Raw genomic sequence first — 19,941 nt, forward strand, 5'->3', positions numbered from 1 at the left:
TTCAAACATACCTTTTTTTTTCCCCTGCAGTTGGAATTCAGCAAATTCCGTATTTCTTCATTTCTTTTCTTTCTGGCTAAAAATAGCCAGAAGTTTTCTTGTTAAATCAGTGTGCTTATTTACGATCTCACTGACACTCTAAATTATCCAACTCAGTGGTTCATTAGAGGAAAGGAACAAGCTTAGGTAAAATGAAATCCTACTGCAGGTCTTTATATAGCAGGAGAACATGTCTCCCTCTGATTGCTGCCTATCGCTCTCCAGATTGAAGTCTATTAAGCTGTAGGAAGCAGCTGCCTCTGAGAGCTGCCAGAGGAACAGAGCCTTGGTGGGGAAGGCTGAGGGTCAGTGTGAATCGTAGCAAGAGCTGGTTGGGAATTTTTTGCCACAGCATTTTTCACCAGAAAGTGCTGTTGCAGCAAAAAAAAAGGTTTTGTTTTGACATTTTTATGTAATGAAAAAATATAGCATTTCAGTTTGCAGTGGGCTTTTCTCTTCAAATTTAAGCTAGACTTTTTTTTGGTTGCAATTAAAAAACATATAAATCAATTGAATGTTTCCAACAAAATGTTTTGACTGCCTCAAATTCAATTTTGGGAGAGGGGAGGCAGAAGGGAGGGCTGCTTTGTTTACATTTTGGCTTTTCCGTTTACATTTGTCATGTTCTTGGGCAAGTCAGGAATTCAGAGCAGCGCTGGGACCTGCTGAAAGCAACCTGACGAATGGCAGCTCCCGGCGGAGCAGCTCCGCCGGGCAGGAGATGCCGGTGCCCACCACGCTTCAGCACAGCCCAGCTCCAGTCGGCGGGCTGGATGTGTCCCCTGGGCCATCGGCATCCCCGTTAGGGATTGCCATCCTCGTGCTGGCAGCCTGCTCAGTGCTGCCTGCCTGGGGGCCCCGAGGGAAGCCAGGAGGTCCCCCAGAGCATCTCTCATCCCTTGCCAGCGGACATTAGTTACCAAACCCGAGGTTAGGTGAGAGGAGCCCGACCCTCTCGCTTTTTGCAGCCAAGGTTTTGAGACTCTCAAGGTTCTCTCATCGCTGGATTTATTTCACCCCACCGATATAGTTTCTTCGAGTGAGGTAGCTCAGAATCCTTTGACAACTTAACAGCAGCGGATCTGGGCCTCTGTGGTTTCTGCTGGAAGAAATGTTGCTGTTGAAAGACTTTTCAGGCATAGAGGGTAGGGGGGAAAAAATGCACAGGGAGAAATGGGGAATGAAAAGGAAGCACTTGGGACATGTCCAGGCTGCCTGTGACCTGGTGAAATGTCCTCTCCAGCACTGCTTGCCTGCTGCCGTGAGCACAGCAGCTGCAGACACAGACTCAGGCTGGGGATTCTCTCTCCAAAACATTTTGTGTTTCTTAGAGAAAGAGCTCTGTGTCTGCAGAGAGATCTTTATCAAGATTTTCCCTGAATGCCTTCAGCAGGGATGCGCTGGTGCAGCGGGAGCGCTGAAGCTACTGGGGGCCTGAGCGGTGGTGGCAGCTGGGGGCTGAGGGACACAGCCGGTGCTTTTGGCAGGGCAGGTTCAGTGCTTCCCCAGGTGCTGAAGGCTCACCAGCGGGCCAAAGCCCAGAGAAGTCCTCAGGAAGGTACTCACTGACCTTCCCAATTTCAATCAAGCCTTAATGATCTCACTATCACTATTGAGTTGTTACGAAGTTAATGATGGTCCCAGCTGGCTCTCAGGGAGGGGAGAGGCCTCCATGCCCTCCTGGAGCACAGAGAAAAGCATGTGCCATACCCTGCCCTCAAAATGGCTTTGGTGTTGAGGAATCCGTGGGGATCCAACCAGATTACCTTAGAGGCCACAAAAACAGCAGAGGTGTTGGGTAGGAACCGCTCCAGAGAAGACAAAAGGTAATGAAGCCTCTTGTGCTTGGTCCTAGCTGGGAGGATAAATATCTCCAGTAGGAAAGCAATGTTACTTTTGCTGCTCCACCTAGACAGAAGAACAACAAAATACAATGCTAGCATTAGTGCGTGGTTTTAAACTCCCTCACAATTCATCAGTAAGCATTTAAGTATGAACGTCCCACTCTTTTTGTCATTTCTTTGTTATATTCTGTTTCTTTAATGTTCTGTCCCTGGTAACAATGTGCATGATGTAGCTGCTCCCACTGCAGGGATATTGCTTTAGCGTCTAGAAGTGTTTAGATTATGATACTTTTTTTTTTTTTCTCTGAAGATTTGTGTCCTGGTTTCTTATGTTTAATCATCTCTCCCTTCAGATCCCTCTAGCTGAGATGGAGGCTCTGTCTCTGACGTCAGATATTCTCTCTGAAAAGTCCTGGTCCTTAGCTCTGACGGATGACTCTTTTCCTGATGATACTTACACACACTTACTTAATGCTCTGGAAAGCAATGTACATACACTGGTCACTGTATAGTCTGATGTTTACAGGGTTCGAAATACTGCTTTTGCCTCCCTACACCTGCCTAATGGCATTCTTAGTTCAAGCACATTTCCAAATAGCACCAACCTTCCCCCCAAAGAGGACATTGTCCTTAATGCCATTAGGACCTGGGCTGGTACCACTCTTTGTCCACAAAGCTGGCTCCCTGCGAGGAATAAGTATTTCTTTTTTTTCCTTTGGCGTCTTACGTAAAAACAATGTGTTTTCTACAAGTAAAATAAATAGAGAAAGGAAAAAAAAAGGCATTGGAAAGCATCAAGGTTGAAATTTCCTCTCCATCTGAAACAAATCAGTGATGCTGCGTGGAAGAGACACCCATGAGCTAATGACTCATGTGTCCTCTCTAGAGGGGTCATCCACAACCGTTTGGTGTGTAATGGATTTTTGTCTTTATGAACACAGGCACCACAAGGCTCTTTGCATGATTCGGGCCAGACTGTTTATTTTACAAATATCAGATGGGGATCTCTCGGAGATGCTGCTGCTTTTGTGAATTCTTACTAGCAGTCATCTCACTGGAGAAAAAAAAAATAAAGTCTGGATTATTTTGTGTCTTTCTGAATGAAGTAACCAGTATTTTGAACCCTGCCTTAACCATCTCCTCTTTGAAACATTAGACATTTTTAGCTGTGTAGCAGTCAAGTGCTTTTTTCTGCTGTACAACAGACATAACTCCTCTTCCAACATTTTTGGATCATTCTTGTTTTCTTTGTTGTTGTTCATGTACTTGCCTTTGGATGTTTGTGTTGTTGATAAATTTTCTGCCATTCTAGTCAATCGCCATCCTAATTAATACTTATTTGGGAAACACCTCTTAAACCGTGACAATATTTCCCATCATGCTTCATGGCATCATGTACAAAAGATTTTGTAAACTGCATTGAACGTTTTGTGTGGGATGTTTTGTTTCAAAATGAGTTAGTCTGGAGAGAGGAGATACCTATTTGAGTTTTAAATCAGGTTATAATCAAACCAGTTTGACAGCATAGTAAAGTCTCAAGGATATAGCCAAGAGAGGTTTTTCTCAAAAAAAAAAAAAAAAGAAAAAAAAAAAAAGTGAATTTGTGTGTCAATACCAACAAAGTGTTTTGGTCAAGATGTCTTCCCAAACTGCTGAAAAAGTGCAAACTTTTGTTGAAATATTTTCTAAATGCATTTTTATACTTCACTTATACACAAAATTAGCTGAAAACTACCTCAGACAGAATGTTTTGTTTGACTCAAAATAGATTTGGTTAGGGATTTTTTTTTTTTTTTTGGTTCACAGAAAACTGAGATTTGATTTTCAGTCAAGCCAAAACAACATGTTTTTCAAAACTGCCAGTGAACCAAAAAGTCATGTGCTCCCACTGCTCTGCTTGCGAGCTGGACTCAGAGGATCATTTTGCAGCCATTTTAAACGGTTTTCATGAATTTCACTCCTGAGATTGCCCCAAGATGATCAGAAGCTGGAAACAAGTCCTCTGTGGTATTGGATCCTGTCAATGAACCTAGAGGCTCATTAAAGGTTGGGTTTGGACAGGATCTCGAATCCAAATTCTCGAGTTCAAACCCAAATGGTTTTGAATTTGAATGCTCAGCTTTCAGGCCATCTTTTTTGCTTTAGGCTAAATAATATGAAGGCTAAATAATATAAACATACTGCTCTGAAGGGGAAGGCAGGGAGGGAGGAACACAGAAGTTTCCCAACCCAAGTCTCAGCTTTACCAACAGGTTTTGCTCGATCAAGAGACTGTAGGCTCTGGTATCTGGGCTAGATCATGAGTAGATCCCAGGTAGATCCAAACTGTCAGATTCCCCAGGAGTGAAAGTAACACTGCAGGACAGTGCAGACCTGTTTCCTTCATTGATTTTTCAAGTAGTCTTTGTTTTTTAAAACCATTTCTTTTTTCTTCCTTTTTTTTTTCTTTTTTTGTAAATCCTGTTCAATCTCATTATGTGTTTTTGTGCAAACGAAATGCCACAGCGTAATTTTGTTTTTATGACTAGAGGACAAAATTAAACAAGCAAAAAACCACAACCAAACAAAAAAACCACCGGCCTCAGAACGTTGGTTTTGGAAAAACTGCAATAACTGCAGTGCACTGAGTGAAAGAAAAACTTGTCCGAAAATAAGGTTTAAAGTTTTCTGAAAATGCTCAGCAATATACTGTATCGAATGACAATGTCACATCTGATTTCTCTGGTTTTCAATAGAGATGTTTTAAAGATGAGATAATTCTTTTGTTAGAAATGTACAGGAAAGTTGACTTTACTTCCATTTTTGCTAACACTGTCACACACAAGAAGACCCAGGAACAGTTCTGGGATGGAGATATATTTCCTTACGAAATCAGACCTGAATTTACCTCATTTGATATTGCATCTGGTGCTGCCCATTCCAAGAGACGCCTTGGCTCTAAAAACCCCACAGTCAACACATATACAATAACCCTTGCTTGCATTAGATCCCTTCTAATTAGAGAATGGCTTTAACCCCAAAGCAGCAGGTTTAGCAGGAGGTTTATCCCTTTCAATAAAATGGGTTTAGTTATTCCTAAGGTGAGAAGAAAACCAATAAAATTGTGCTGGGAGCCAGAGTAGGACATTTTCTGTAAAATAGTTTTGGTAAGTTTTTGGTTTCCGTTGTTTTTTGTTGTCGATGTTGTCATTAGAAAGGGAAACTTTGCAAAAGTCTGACTTGCTGATGAGGGCACATGGAGAAAGCTTTATCGTTATTGCAGAGGATCAAAGTTATGCAAAGCATGTGACTACCGCTGGCCTTGAGGCATGATGCCTTCTTTACGTACCCCTGAAATAGTCATGGTTTATTACTGCAGTGTTGCTTCCTCTGTTTCTGTGGTCCATTCCGTGTAACAGTTTCTTGACAATACCAAACGAGGGGTTTAGCTTCCTGGTAGATCCATTTGTGCCACCCGTGCATACTGACGATGTGCATGCCCATCGTGCCATACTGGTTGCAATGGCTGTCGCTAGCGTTTCTGGGCACTTCTCCTCTTCCCGACCCTGCGGCTTCTCCCTTCCTCACTGCTTCTCTCCCCGTAGGCTGATCTCCGCTCCAAGGATGACACGCTGACGCTGTCCCCCGACAAGGACTTGCTGAGCGTGAGGAAGCCGTCGGTGGGGCGCACCCGCTCCCTGCCCAACGACAGCTACATGTTCCAGCCGCCGCGCTGCCGGCCCTGCGCCGCCGGCCTGGCCGAGAGGACTCCAGCCCACCACAAGGCCCAGTCAGGTACATAGCTGCGACCGCCGTGGGCTGGGGGGGGTCCAAGCGAGTCAGTAGGAGGCAGCAAATTGCCTTCGGTTCCTAAGAAGGTCCTGGGGGGCCTAGACGTGTGGAATGGCTTTGTAAAGCCCCCCCTCAGCTTGCAAAGACCAGGCTGAAGGGATAGCTCCTCTCCGAGCTTGGCGGGGGCACAGGGAGTAGTTGGCCTGGCTGATCGTGTCCTGGCATGGCCACAGTCAGCGTGGCCCAAGCTTCATCTGTCTTACCTGGGATAGTTGTCCAGGAAAAAAAATCCCAGCAGAACAATATTTCCTTGTGCCCATTTTATTTTTTTTGCAGTAGTACCTACTGTAGAGGTTTTGGAAGCGCTGTACGGGAACATCTGTGAAAGAAGGGAAAATGGTGTCTCTAAATGCCTGTAAAATGAACATAAACATGCTGAACTGAGAGAGAGCTCGGTGTGAGATGAATGGAAAAATGAGAGTGTAGGATTGTCCTTCTCAGTGTGCGTGGTTGGGATACACGCCTTAGAGCTAAATTCAGAGATATTCTTAGATGCAGTGTGCTGCAGATACCGAGGGCTCTATATGCACCTCTGTACCTGTACTTTGAGCTGCCTCCAGTGCTTATCACTATATTTTCATTTACTGTCTCCTAGGGGTTACCTTTGGCTGGTAAGTGAATGTAGCTGTCTTTAATTCCTCTGTACGTGCTCTTAGTAGGCCATCATTTTAGACATTTGTCACAGATAAGACAGAGAAGTTTTTACAAGCATTGTCATTTGAAAGCCTCTAAGCAGAACATAATTTCAGCACTGTTCAGAATGGTAGGAGATTTGAGCAGATTAGAAATAAGATGTTGAAATTTGCATAGTAATAAGAACTTGGATGAATAGTGACTGTTGAACAGCAGAAAGAAAATGCGGACACAACGAAGGAAGATGAATCTGGAGTTGTGAGAAATCTCTTCCACAGTATGAAATTTTCAAGGTCAAGAGCTGTCCTTTGAAGAATCTGTTTTCACATAATGTAAAAGGTGCAGCTGAAATCCTGGTCAAATCCCACTGAAATTAAGAGCAGAACTCCCATTACCTTTGGTGGAGTTGGAATTTATGGGTCTCTGTAACAGCCAAGGAATTCCTTGGAGTTATAATCCCTGACCTTTTAAAAAAATCCTGTTTGCTACAGTGGGAGTTTCCAGTGCTGTATTTTTGACCCTTAATTCAGACACACTCGTCCTGTCTTGAAAAAGCTACATCAGGAACAAAAAGTGTGTAATTTCTGAGTCCTTCCTTTCAAGATTGCACATTGCAGCTAGTTCCCAGTGTGGAAAACTGTGTAGCCCTGTCTGACAGTCCTGGCTTGTGGGGGCAGGCATTGCACCCTTGTGAATCCACAGGAAAAAAATGGTTCTGCTGAAATGTAGAAGTATTTTGGAAAGGTAAAGCTGATGTCTTATTCATAACTATGCTGAGCAATTAAATCTTTTGTGTTTTTCTCCTGCTGGTGAAATTCCAACCATCTTAACTGGGCCAAAGTGCTCAGAGGTGGGTAAGGTGCCTGTATCTTGGCGTATTCATCATTGTCCTGTTCTACCTGCAATGTCACTGTTTTTCAGGGTGGGGGGAAGTCACCCCTACCTGTTTACAGTCTGTAATATTGTAAAGTGCTGTGAAGATAGGAAAAGGTGCCAGGCACCTCTAATAAATCACCACGACTAAGCCACAATATTTCAAGCTGAGAAAGGTTTTGTTGTCAGAAACACTGGCACTTGCAGGAGGTATTTGTTTGAATACTCCTTCGTAATGGGGCTGTTGTTCTGGGAAAGATTCCAGGACAAATGAGATTCTCTGGGATGCGGTCCAGGTTAAATGAATTATTTTGAAAAATGTTGAGCCCGTGTGGGGGGAGCACGCAGCGTTTCAAACCTTTTAGAAGAAGTAGCCAGCAACCACAAAGGGTCAGAAAGAGGCTGGAGAGCATGCATTTCCTTCTCCTGGGATACTTTGTAAAGCTAGCCTTGAAAGCTGCCAGGTGCGGTTCTCTTCCACTTGATTCCCAGTGTGCATGCTGGGAATGAGATCTCAGCAGTCGACCTCTGCTTACACTCAGGTATGGGGATATCCTTTTCCAGAACCTTTCAAAAGCAGATCCCCACAGTGCTGAGATGAGTGGTTGCCTGCAAAGTTATTGGCCTTTAAGCAGGGATGTAGAAATTGCTGGTCCAGATGAACTTCTAGTTCATAATCTTCTGTTCTTTACAGGAGCTAGTCCCAGTTGGATCAGGGGAAAATGCCAAGAAAAATGAAATAATAGACCATTTTGAAATAATTTATTAGTAGGTGGACGTTTTTTTTCCAGTCATGGAGAGCTGTTTGCTGAATTCAGTGTTCTTGCTGTGCCTGTCTGATCCAAAATGCAAAGGAGCAGTTCTCTCTGAAAGGTCACTGAGACAGGGGAGCGATCACCAGAGGAACATGTCACATTCCTTTCTCTTCTTCCTCTTGCAAGGTTCAAAGGCATCAGTGCAGTCGCAGCCAGCAGACACCAGCTCTCTCCTGCAAATTCCAAAAGACCATTTTCACCACATAAGAGCTCACGACCACTTGGTCTGGGAGAGCAAATCCCAGGTTTCCCAGCCAGTGCACTCTCCTTCTGCTGAGAGGCTACTCCGTAGACAGGTAAGCTGAGGTTTTATATTGCCATGCTTTCAGGTTACCCATATTTTAAATTCAAGGAGGGATTCACAGAGAAACCTCTGGAGAAGTGTAATTGTCCTACAGAAATAACAAAAAGGTTGATGGATTTTGATCTGAAAGCCATCCAGGGGTCTCCAAAGAATGTGCGTGATGCATATCATCTCCTTTGGCAATGTGCCTAAATGTTCTCCACGATGTTAGCACTTTATTTTTTCAGGTCTCTTCATAAATGCAGCCAAATGCTCCCCAGGGGCTCATTGGGGTTAAGGAACTAATTCTTAACTGCTGTGATTTTCTCAGTGCTTGAAAGGACACAGTGACTGCAGACTCCAACCCAGGCCACCCTTCCTGTGACTCCTCTCATTTCTTGAAAGGGGAAAAATCTTAAAAGGCAGCTGGATATCTCGTTGTATGCAAAACCATCATGGAAAGCATATTGTTTTTACAGCGAGAATTGAAAATTAAGATCCTTTTAAATTTCCTATGTGCTTTTGAAAAGCTTGAGTATATGCAAAACAGAACATATTTTATTTTGTAACTGGTTTTATCTCTGTTATTTTGCCTGGCATTGATTTAAGCCCAGATTCAACCAAAGATCTAAGAGATCTAATCAAAGATTCCAGTCTGGTTGATTGGAAACATAAGTTTAAATTTATCCTTTTTAGTAGCATACTTGAACTTGTGCTTCACTCTCACATTTTTAAACATATTTCATTGTGCTGTTGGATCAGGACCAGAGGCATATCGGATTCCCAAACTCTGCTTTCTTCACTAGTTTGTGTCTGATTTTATATACACAGAGTAGATTGGTTTTATTTTTTCAAAAACAATTTCTTTCCTGCATGAAAATATTCCCCTTTCTTTCATCTTTTAATCAACATTGACAAATTAGACAGTTGATTCATTAAGCTCTAAAAATGAATGTGAAGTACCAAGGTTAACAATTACATTAGTCTGTAATACTAAATTGACATAAGAAATTCCTAGCATGTATTCATTTGCAGAGGGATGGCCAGCTACCCCAATCACTGCTAATGGGGAAACTAATTGATGTCATGATTCCAGTTCATAACCACTCTCTCTTGCTTTCTAATGAATAACAGACCCATCTTTTTGAACTGATCTATCTAGAATAAATTACCATGTTAGCCATCTTCCTCAACCTAATTTTGTTCGCATTTCTGAAGGCTTCTCTTTCTAAAACCTTTCATACATTTAAATTAATTTATTCCCCTCCCTCCTATCTCTGCTCATGCGGTGACATAAGCATGCTCTTGGAGTGACCTTTCAGGAAGAAAAAGGCTTCGGGATGGTGAGCGGGTATGGTCTGCAGGCCAGTCGCATCCCTCGGAAAGCTAGGGAGGTGTTAGCCTTGGGCTTGCTCCTCAGTAGCAAGCAGCTCCCAGCGCCATTAACGGGAGTTAGAAGTTGTTCCTGGCAACAGGGTATGATTGCTGCTAGAGTTAATTGTAATTTAGATGGCCAGACACTGTGAAACTAGGTCTCAGAAGACGCAAAATCTCCTTTACACCCCTGGCAGTTCTGCTTGCTCAAGTGCTCTCTGCTTGGCTCCTTTTATTGCCACCACTGATACCACTGATGTGCTACTGGCACATCAATATAGCCCAGGCTAGCAAAGCATTTTGATTTGCAGTACCCATTTTTCTTTACTGTTACATATGTTGCATGCAATTCTGATTTGCTTTCTTTTCTTTTTTTTCTTTCTTTCCTTTCCCTTCCCCCCTTTCCCCTCTCTATCCTAAATTTGTGCATAGATAAATCTTGTCCACCACATATCTGGTCCGTGCACTTTCCTCCACCATTGACACCCGTGTGTTTAACCTCCCTTTCCCTTCAGAGTGCTATAGAGTGGACACAGTCCCCACAGTAACGTGCTGTTTAGACTCTGGGAAGTTTGGCAATTAGCAATGCACTCGCAGATGAAGATGAGTGGATCGGATACTTTGAGAGAAGGTGTAAAGCCAAGCTCCCCACTGAGGAATGTGCTCCTTGGCAATGCGTTGTGCAGATGCTTTTCTCCAGGGGAATTCTACCTGAAACTAAAACCACGTTGATTTTCTGGTTCAAGGACTGTGTGTCCACAGTGCCCACACCAAGTTGTGGCTACTAGAGGTGTACACACCAGTGGGATGGCAGAGGGTCCTTTTGTTTTGAAAGACACCAGTAGAACTTTTATACCAGCAGTCACTTCTAACAACTACCAAAGATGCCTGTATCATAGGGAAAGAAAGAATTGGTCTTGACTAACGCTGTTTTTGTATGCAACACAGGTTGGTGCACAAGCAAAAGTAATGACAATAATTACTTTTTGCTGCTGTGTTCTACTTTTTTTTTTTCGTGGTCTGTCTCTTCTCAAGATATGAACATGATTTCTGCTCCCCAAACACTCCCTAAAGCAAATGCCATCAAGGAGGCCAGAATTAGCTCCACTCTTGAGTGTGGTTCGTTACCAGTCTGACACTGTAAAATTTTAGCTAGAAAGGATTAGCTAGTGTTGGACAAAATCTTTTGCCATATTAAATATTCTCTCAGTTCTCACAGACGACAAAGGGAGCCCAATGTGCAGATGTAACAATAGTCTCTGGTGTTCGTGCATGCACACATGTGCATATTGCAGCTGATGAGAGCTTTGCCTGAATAGAGATCATTTGGCTCAAAAGATCCTTGTGGGACAATTTTTATAAAAATTCTAAGATCATTTGGGGGGCGATTCATCACAAAAACATTCCTTAGTATGAGGAATATCATCTCCTTACACTTCTCTAAAGGACTGAGACCAGCTGTATGCATCTCCTCCAAATTTCTTTATGAAGTTTTTAATCTTTAAGATCATTTAAGAGTCTTCTCAAACTGAGACACTGCCTTTAAGGGCCAGTTAATGTGGCTGATTTATAAACCTTTTTGGCAAGGGATACAATGCATTGGAAAGACAAAGCCTTCAAACCATGCCATAGGCATTTTTTTGCCAGCAGGCACTGATGCTGCATAGGGCTCAAAACAGCCAAGGCAAAATGTGCCTTAAAAAGCCTGGACCCAAGCATCAGAATAGGTGGAAGTAATTACAGATGGTCCCATCTAGCTTCTGCATCTCCGGCATTTCAAGCTCCCCTGCTGTAAGATGGTGCAGAGCTGTGGCTCCAGCCTGAGACAAAGCTGCCCCAAAGCCAAGGACAGGCTGTTGCCCTGCTGTGGGCACAGACTGTTGTTGCTCTGGTGGCAGTGGCCCTCGGGATCCTGCTCCATGCCTCAGCATCACCTGAGCTAGAGAAGGAAGCATGCAGGCTCGCTTGCACATTTCCCCTCTCCCCCTTAAACCTGCACTGCTAAAAATCACAAAGGGGTTTGCCGTAGACCTTCATCGTTTGTATAACGAGTTTGGGTGGGGGCATTTAGTTTTTGCAGCCCTTCATCCTTACAGGAGAAAGCTAAAGGTCAACCATTTATGCAGAATGAAGGGCCAAATTCTGCTGTCGCTTACACAGGGATTAACCCCCAGGTCACCGAAGCATGGGAACTGCTAGAACACACAGTGCAGGCCGAGTTGTAGGAGCCAGTGGGTCTGTGCTGAGGTATCTCAGAGAGCTGGTGCCCTGTAAATGTTGTGCCTTGCTTGTACTAACCTTTGTTTGGTCTGTCTCTCTCATCTGGCAACTCCCCTCCTCCCCGATTCCTTTGCGCTCCGTACAGATGGCTATAAGGAATGACTCTTTGGATAGCAAGGAGAACCTCCACACCGAGGTGAGTGAACTCTCTGACCCAAATGTCCCCGCTGCGCCCCGGGAGGAGTCATCGGGTGCTCTGGTGCCCTCAGAAGCGAAAGAATTGGCCACATGGAGCCGGGCAAGCGTTCATACGCAGCAGCATTCCCACAATCAGTATAACATTTCAAAGCAGGCACCAGCGTCGTGTGCTTGTGCAGACTCGTATCAGGAGACACCTGGAGATTCAGTGGACCAAGAAGTATCTGAAACAAACAGCTCCTCGGAGCCTTTCACTTCAGAAACTTGCACAGCCTCGAGTGCCTGTTCAGAGGCTCAGCCTCTCACTCCTAAGAGGAACGTGGGTAATACCGGCAGCGTTACACTGAAGGACCTGAAGAAATACCACAGTGTAGACACCCAGGGTCTTCTAAAAAAACCGCCCTCTTGGTTAGATGATCAAAGGAGACATTCAATAGAAATTTGTTCCATGGAAAACAGCCCTCAGCACCATTCCACATCTAGCTCTTCTGGCTTCATAAGTCAGGTGGTAAGTGAAATGGAAGGCTTGCAAGGAACACGGCAGAAGAAAAAACTGAGCCCTCCGTGTATATCTATAGATCCACCCGATGGACAGAATTTGCTACCTAGAGGACCTCACAGCATCTCACCTGCCAGTGGAGATACTTGCTTGAGACGACGTGCTCCATCTTGTGATTCCAAGGATTCGATGGATATAGGGGATTCGTTGCTTCCAGACAGTATGTCAACGTCTCCTACCCCAAAGAAAGACTTGTTGACACTTCCTAGCTTTTCCTTTGATCAAACGGAAATGGACCCCTGAGTTACTTTTCTGTTGGTGCCAAATGTTTTCTTCCTTTCATGTAATAGGAAAAAAAAAAATCAAAAACTCTGTATTCCAAAATGGCACTGGGTAAAAAATTTCCAAAGAAAGATTAAAGAACCAGCTGGTTAAAAGAGTGGTTAACCTATATCACGCTTACTTAAGCATATGTTCTGCTTAGGTAAAAGCAATACAATGTGCAGAATCTATATGTATATTATATTTTATTAAATTAATTGAATCTAGTATTGCGGGATGTAGTACATTTTGTGACTAAAGACTCGTTTAATTTTTCTCTATTTTATGTATCTCAGAATATTTCTGAGATAAAGTTGGTTTTTATGAATATTTTAACCTAAAAATATATATTTAATCCCTTCTCTTTTTTGTTTTGTTTTGTTTGGGTTTCATTTTGTTTTGCAAAGCACAAAATGTAGCCAATTAGTGCATTACAGAGGAAATGTATCCCACAGTCAGCAGTAAATAAGAATTATTTAATGTAATTTATTTTTCCCCTTGGACTGAAGTCATTTTCTGAAGAAAAAAAAAAAAGAAAAAAAAAAGGAAAAAAAAAAGCTTGCTTGGATAGTATAAAAATGCAGTGGCATTTTTTAAAAACCAAATAATATTCGAATCCTGTGTAAAATTGACATCTAGAGAGAAAAACAGGTGCACGAAACCCGGAATGTAAAACACGCTGATATACACCTGAAGGTTGTGAATGTAGAGCCAATCCAACTGTACGCTGGCACTACACAATATTGACTTATAACAGGATTATTATAGATCATCCACTGGTGGTTTGCAAAATCATGTCAATGGATAATTTTCATATGTGCCTAGGAAACCGAGGCAACAAAAGCCTGGGGTCACTTCTGAAGTGTTTTCCAGCATCTCGGAGACAGGCTGCTGCTTTTGCTGAGTTCCACACCTGTGGAAGCCTGCTGTTCCCAGGGGAGCCCCCTTTTTGCAGCAGGACACGGGTGAGAACAAGGCCAGCTTTAGGGTTTGAGCTGGGTGACTTCGGTCCCCCAGGACAGCAGTGTGCTTAAGGACCTCTCTCAAGTTTTTGCTTAAACTGCGTTGAAGTTGATCGTATTTAAGTAATTCTTTAAAACTGAAGTCTTATATTTATGCGTTGAACAGAATCGAGGCCTGTTACAGTTTGCAAGTTATTTTACAGAGCGCATGTAAGGAATTCTGTAGGTACTGAAACGGTTGTTGATTTTCAGTAAAAAGCCAGTTTTTTTTGCTATCACTGCTGGAGTAAACTGACACGACCCTGCTGAAATTTTATTTCCAATCTAGCAAAAACCTTAAGCAGCAACTTCATGATACAAAGGCAACAAAAGTGGAATCCATGTCCTTACTTTGTTAACATGTCCTTAGCATCAGTCATCTAGGAAATGAACTGTTTGCTTCTGTGCTAATGCCCTCTGCAAAAAGCAATCACAGAAGCAGACAGCACAGCCTGAAATCTCTGGGGGCTGGCCCCATTCGACTCATCCTGCTTTTCATAAGACTGATAGAAAGCAGACATTAACTTCACTGAACCTCCCTGAAATCAAATTAAGATGTAGGCTAAATAAGACTTTGAAGGCATGGTTTGAAGTATGGGAACAGTCACAGGTTTAAAATGGCATGCGTGGATAAGTCTTTGGTGGATCACGTCGTTAAACCAGCACAAGCACGAGAAGGATTTGTGCTAATTCTACCAGTCGGGAGTTTGTAACTTTTTGAGCACTACTGATCTTTTCAAATCACTTAAAGATGTTGATATACAGCCTTTTATCCGTTGGGAGATTAGACCATTAGGACTACATGTGTCTGCATTAGCTTCAAGTATGTACACCAGGAGAAGATGCTGTTTATACGTAACAGCCTGTGTCAGGTCTTAAGCTCCTTTATTTTCACTCGAGGAAGTTTCGTTCATAAACAATCCCTTTTGATTTACGTGTCCTGTGAAAATGTAAGGGACTTCAGCAGGAAGTCAGGCACTCGGTGTATTTGAAGGACGAAGATTAACACTCTGAACTATTTACTGCAGACAGATTAATTCTTGGCTGGGACATTTTTCCCCTCTTCACCATGGGCCCACACAGAGAAGACTCTCTTTGATATGCCTGGCCAAATCCAGAGCTAAGCCCGTTTAAAGCAATGATTTCAAACAAACCTTTCATCAGTTCTTCCCCCAGATTATATTTAAGGAAATAATAAAATTACAGTGTATTAAGCCTGAGAAATATTCTTAATCCCTTTTTGGTTTTACGCTCATAATGAGCCTTAGCTTTGCCTTTCACATTTACTAAATAATTTGGGAAAATAGCTAGGCCGCTGAAATTGCTGACCCTGGTTCCTTAATGATCAGGAGTGTGTTTATATCTCTGGAATGATACAGTCCCTTCCTGATAAAAAAGTTTGCAGCATTTTATCTTGAAACCGTGGCACAAAATGGTGATGTGATGTTAATCCAAATGCTCAACTCCAAATGTAACAAAGTCTAAAGGCTGTTCTATTTTCAAGACTCGGGGTTTCGCCCACTGACAAGGTTTGTGTAAGCAACAAAAAGTTTACATCATACATGAATATTCAATATGGACTAGCCAATAAAAAATACTGTACAGTGATGCAGTCAGGAAAAGAAATCCATGTAAAATAGTTTGTTTTCTAAACCAGATAAGTTTTTTCTAGACACCCTTTTGAAAAATAAATACAAATGTACTGCAGTGCGTGCAATAATCTTAAGATAATTTTAAATACCTTTGGGGGGGTTTTATAGAATTTGACTTTTTTTAAACAAAATGTACAAAATCCACAGGAATTCTGTAGAATGGTTATGTTGATAGAATTTTTTATATTTTTGTAGAAATCTATAGAGAAATTGTTAAAAGTCTGCATAGCATCTTGGGAACAGAAGCAGCTCTACCTACAATTTTCTTTTCATAAACCTGGAGCCAGACCTACTGTATTACAACATTTATAGCTTAGTTTCAGAGCCTGCATCCAGGTTGTGTTTAGAAGTAAGCAGCTAAACTAAGGTTCTATGATATTGCAGTGCTATTACTGTTCAAGGACTGTACTGATATAAAACATCTACCCCCAGAACTCAGCCCATATTGGTGGCAAAGTAGTCGCATTGCTATCCAGTTCATTCAAGCACACCAGCACTTTAATACTGTGGATTTACTGTATACAGGCAGCAGGAGGATGTTCTGCCATTGCCAGGCTGACACAGGAGGAAGGAGAGAGATTGCAGACGTGTCTGGAAAAATGTAAATTCCATTCTTACAGCCCCTTGCACATAGGACTGACTTTTCATAGCTCGGTTACAGGCCGTTTATACTGTAGATATTTTGGAGGAGGGCAAAGAAAACACTGTTTTTGACTTCTGTGGATTGCACTCAGCACAAGGTGTGTTCAAGGAAATAAAATAAAAATTAAAAAAAAAGAAAAAAAAAAGAAGAAAAGTGTTACCATTGTAAATTAGGCTATGCCCCAGTCTCCCCTTTTCTGCCCCTTTGGCTATAATAACCCATGTACACTATTACACAAGGTGACTAGAGTAGGCACAGTACCATTGCAATGTCCGTAACAACCTAGTATATATTATAGAACTTTGTATTTAATAGTTAATATATTGTTATACTGTATCAGGTATCTAGGCCAAAACAAGGTCTTCTGGTCAGGGCAACAAAAGGTGGTATTCATGGGCAAAATTGGGTTAAAATGTTCCTTTTTACAAAAAGCAAAAAGACAAAAAATGAGTGTAAATCTTTACAAATGACAAAAACAAATGTGTCCTATTAAAAGCTTTTGAAAAGAACATCAATGTGCACTTCCCTTTTTTGTTGTTGTTGATGGTAATCTGTATCATTCAGATCAAATCTTGAGGAATGTTTTAATTGTGGACAGTTGGCATAGGTACCGCATAGCAGCAGCAGAAGGGAAGTTTAAAGAAGGCTTGCGAAACGGCGGCCCTTTGTGAAACAATTTGGTTTGGCACCACAAGCAAATCCGGCCCAGCACGCTGCCCAGGGCGTGCTGTTTTACTAACCAAGGAGACTGTCAGTGGTGCTTCTGCAGTTGCACGGGGCTGGCAAAGCAAAAGTTGGCACGCTGCTTACCGCGGAGGAGGCTGCCGGCACTGCAGCTAGGACAGCCGCAGCCGGGGAGGATGGAGTCCGGAGAAGGGGCAGGTTTGATCTGCCCATGTAAAAGGATGGCTGCACAAAGAGGCCAGGCTCTTCCACACATTTATAACTTCGGGATTTCCAGCCTGAAGCACTGCAGCCTCTCCTCCGTCGCTCCTGCGGCCGTTTGGCTGCTTGCGAAGCAAGAGCAGGTGGTGGTGCTCCCCCAGGAGCTGTGGGGCAGCAGGGGCTCAGCCCCCAGGTGCTGTTTGGGTACCACCGGAAAAATCTGGCCCTAAACTCTTCAGGGGTCTGTGGCAAAGGGATTACGGGCAGCTCCCAACGTGAGTTGTCTCCTTTTCTCCGAGGAGCAGCCACTAGAGGGAGAAACCAAGTGCCTGGCCACTGTGCAGCTGAGAAAATCACTCTGCAGCCAGAGGGACCCTAAGCCCAAAAGCTGGCACCCAAGGTGGTTACGTTGTCTACAGCGTGTTTTGGTGGAGGCCCTTTCATATCCATCTCCAAGTAGAAAGCAGTAGGAAGAAAACTGGCCCTTCAACAGAGAGAAAATGTGGATCCGTGCAAAATCCCACAGAAAGTCATGCAGAGCAGGACTCCAGAGGTGAGCTCTGCCCTGCATCCGTGTGGTGCAGGCTGTGGGGCCAACCCCACAAGGTTGGAAGGTCCTCAAGACATTGAGGGCAGCTGGGCTGGCCCCGAAAGCAGAGCAGTCTGCAGATGTGGGCACTTCTCACCTCTCTGCACACAGGTGAGTTGAGGGGAAGTCAGATTTTCCTTCTAAAGGAAATCAAATCCTTCTGTTTCCAATGTGGTTTTTCGGAGGAACTTGGGAGGGGATTTTTTTTTTTTTTTTTGCTGTCTTTCGTGAGTATTCCTGTGTGAAGCTGCTTTTGCCAAGTTTTGCTTGTGGTTTTTAGAGGGCTCCCACCCAGGCTGGCTGCTTGTGGGTATGCTCACAACTTGCCAGAGCTTGGGCATGGCATTGTGTTCTGTTCGATGGGTAATCTGGGTGCCACATGGAATTAGACTGTTTTCTACGTAATGGTAGCTGCATCTTGGGGAGTAGCACTTCAGATTGAATTTGTTTCTGGCTTAGTCCAGACAATTTAGTGAGTTTGGCCAGCCATCCTCCTTTTTGGAGAGCAGTGTCCCATCGGAAGGGCTGTGTGCTCAGCACATCCCTGTGCCAGAGCTCTGCAAAGCCCTGCAAGTAGCTGCATGAGAAATACAAGAAGCCTTTCAGCCTTCTGTATTGAGATATTCTGGAGACGCAAACCAAGACACACCAAGTCTTAGACACAACCTGTACTACAACACCCCTACCCCCATATCCAAAAAAAAAAAAAAAAAGGAAAAAAGCGATTTAAAGAAACGTGCCCAGCTCCCTTTATTGCCACCAGCGCCGTACAAAGGACGAGCTGCGATCGGTTCCTGGGGAGGCTCCTGCAGCTGGGGGGGCTCAGACCCGCCGAGGGCAGGGCTCGGCGCGGTGCGCAGCGTTTTGCTACCACCTAGCGAGCTGGGGAGAGCTGCCGGGCTGGGCGAGCTGCTGGCCAGGGGACGGGGATACAGCTCTTGGGCTACCCGGGGGATTGGTCAGAAAGCCCCTGCCGTGTAGTTCTGCCTGCTGGGGAACTGCTTCGTGTCCTAGCTCGGTGTCACAGAAGCGGCGCAGTGAAAAAGGAAAGGAGGGTTTCTCCTTTCTGCGGGGTTTTCCAGCCGCTGAATGTATAAATATCCCCGCCTACGGTAGGAGGAGAGGAAGGATTTGTCCCAGATTCAGGTGCTCTGTGGCAGCCCACGGAGCCACGCATCGCTCGGTGTTGGCAGGAGCTGCCCAAAGCCAGGCTGATGTGCAGCATCTCCATGTCTGGGCTCAAGCAAAGCCCCAGGAGACAACAGCACAACTAGAGACAATCCCAGGGCTGCCCAGCATCTCAGAGGCCATGGCAGCAGTTAAAAGGCTTCTTTGTCTCTGCACGTGCTTATGCTGCCTTGAAACGTTTTAAAACGTAGAGCCCAGCACATCTCCCTGTGCGTGCCAACCCATGTCCATGCTGCGGGGGCACTCGCACACAGCAGCAGCATCTGCGACCCGTGGGCTTGAACATGGAGTTTAAGCTCTGCTTGGCCTAGCATGGGAGGAGGATAATCACCCTCCCCGCCTTGCGTGGCTTGTGCTCGCTGGGCGCTGGCTGAGTGCTTGTCACTAGATGGCAATGCCACGAAGTGCTTTAGCTGGGATGTTTGTGCACCTTAGATAAGGCTGCACCTGAGGTCCTGCTGTTTCTGTTCGGCTTGGCGTGTTCTCCTGCGCCGCCAGCCACCGCCTCGCTGGCGTTTTCGCATTTGAGGATGATTGGAGTTTAAGGGTGTTTTATGTGCTGTATTCTATGCTTCAGATGTATTTACAGCACTATATAATGTTGCAACACCCTCTGGCATTTTCTATTATTGCTTGAGTCACTGGATGCTTTAACTGGCAAGTTTTCAAGGCCCTGAATAGATTATCTTTCAGTACCTTTTTAACAGTGCAACCAAAGACCCCTAAGCTCCAGCTGGAAAATATAAAAAGGACAGTTAAACCACTTAATTACTTATTGTGCTAACAATTACTTTGCGGAAAGAGAAGGTAGGTTCCAGCTGTTCTTGGGAAAATCAAGAAGGAGTTAATGTTGGAGTCATTCTACAAATTAAAAATGCTGCAGAGGACAGCATGTGCTGAGCTGAGACAGGCGAAGGCAGCACAGAGCCTCTCTGCTGGGTGTCACCATCCCAGCGTGGCCGAGGGCTAGCGACAGCTCCCTGTTCATTCAAACAAAGCAGGACCCCGCGTTCGCAGTGGGATTCCTGCAGCCACCGTGACTTCTGTGAGCCC

The 19,941-nt window shown here is 44.1% G+C and overlaps 1 protein-coding gene across 11 annotated transcripts in view; it reads left to right on the forward strand.

Annotated features, from left to right (window-relative positions):
- Window positions 1-16,737, forward strand: part of CACNA1G (calcium voltage-gated channel subunit alpha1 G) — a 133,663-nt gene extending 116,926 nt beyond the window's left edge. For 6 of the 11 annotated variants that reach the window (XM_083805670.1, XM_083805674.1, XM_083805675.1 and 3 more), the window contains 4 exons: window positions 2,237-2,371; window positions 5,468-5,657; window positions 8,162-8,331; window positions 12,058-16,737. In XM_083805670.1, coding sequence (XP_083661796.1) covers window positions 2,237-2,371; window positions 5,468-5,657; window positions 8,162-8,331; window positions 12,058-12,912 — 1,350 coding nt within the window. In that variant the 3' untranslated portion in view covers window positions 12,913-16,737. The remainder of the gene's footprint in view (window positions 1-2,236; window positions 2,372-5,467; window positions 5,658-8,161; window positions 8,332-12,057) is intronic. The other 5 variants (XM_083805678.1, XM_083805671.1, XM_083805672.1 and 2 more) reach the window with 2 other exon arrangements.
- The last annotated feature ends 3,204 nt before the right edge of the window (window positions 16,738-19,941 follow it).

This window comes from Anser anser (assembly GCF_964211835.1).
Source record: "Anser anser genome assembly, chromosome: 19".
In the NCBI taxonomy this organism is placed as follows: Eukaryota; Metazoa; Chordata; class Aves; order Anseriformes; family Anatidae; genus Anser; species Anser anser.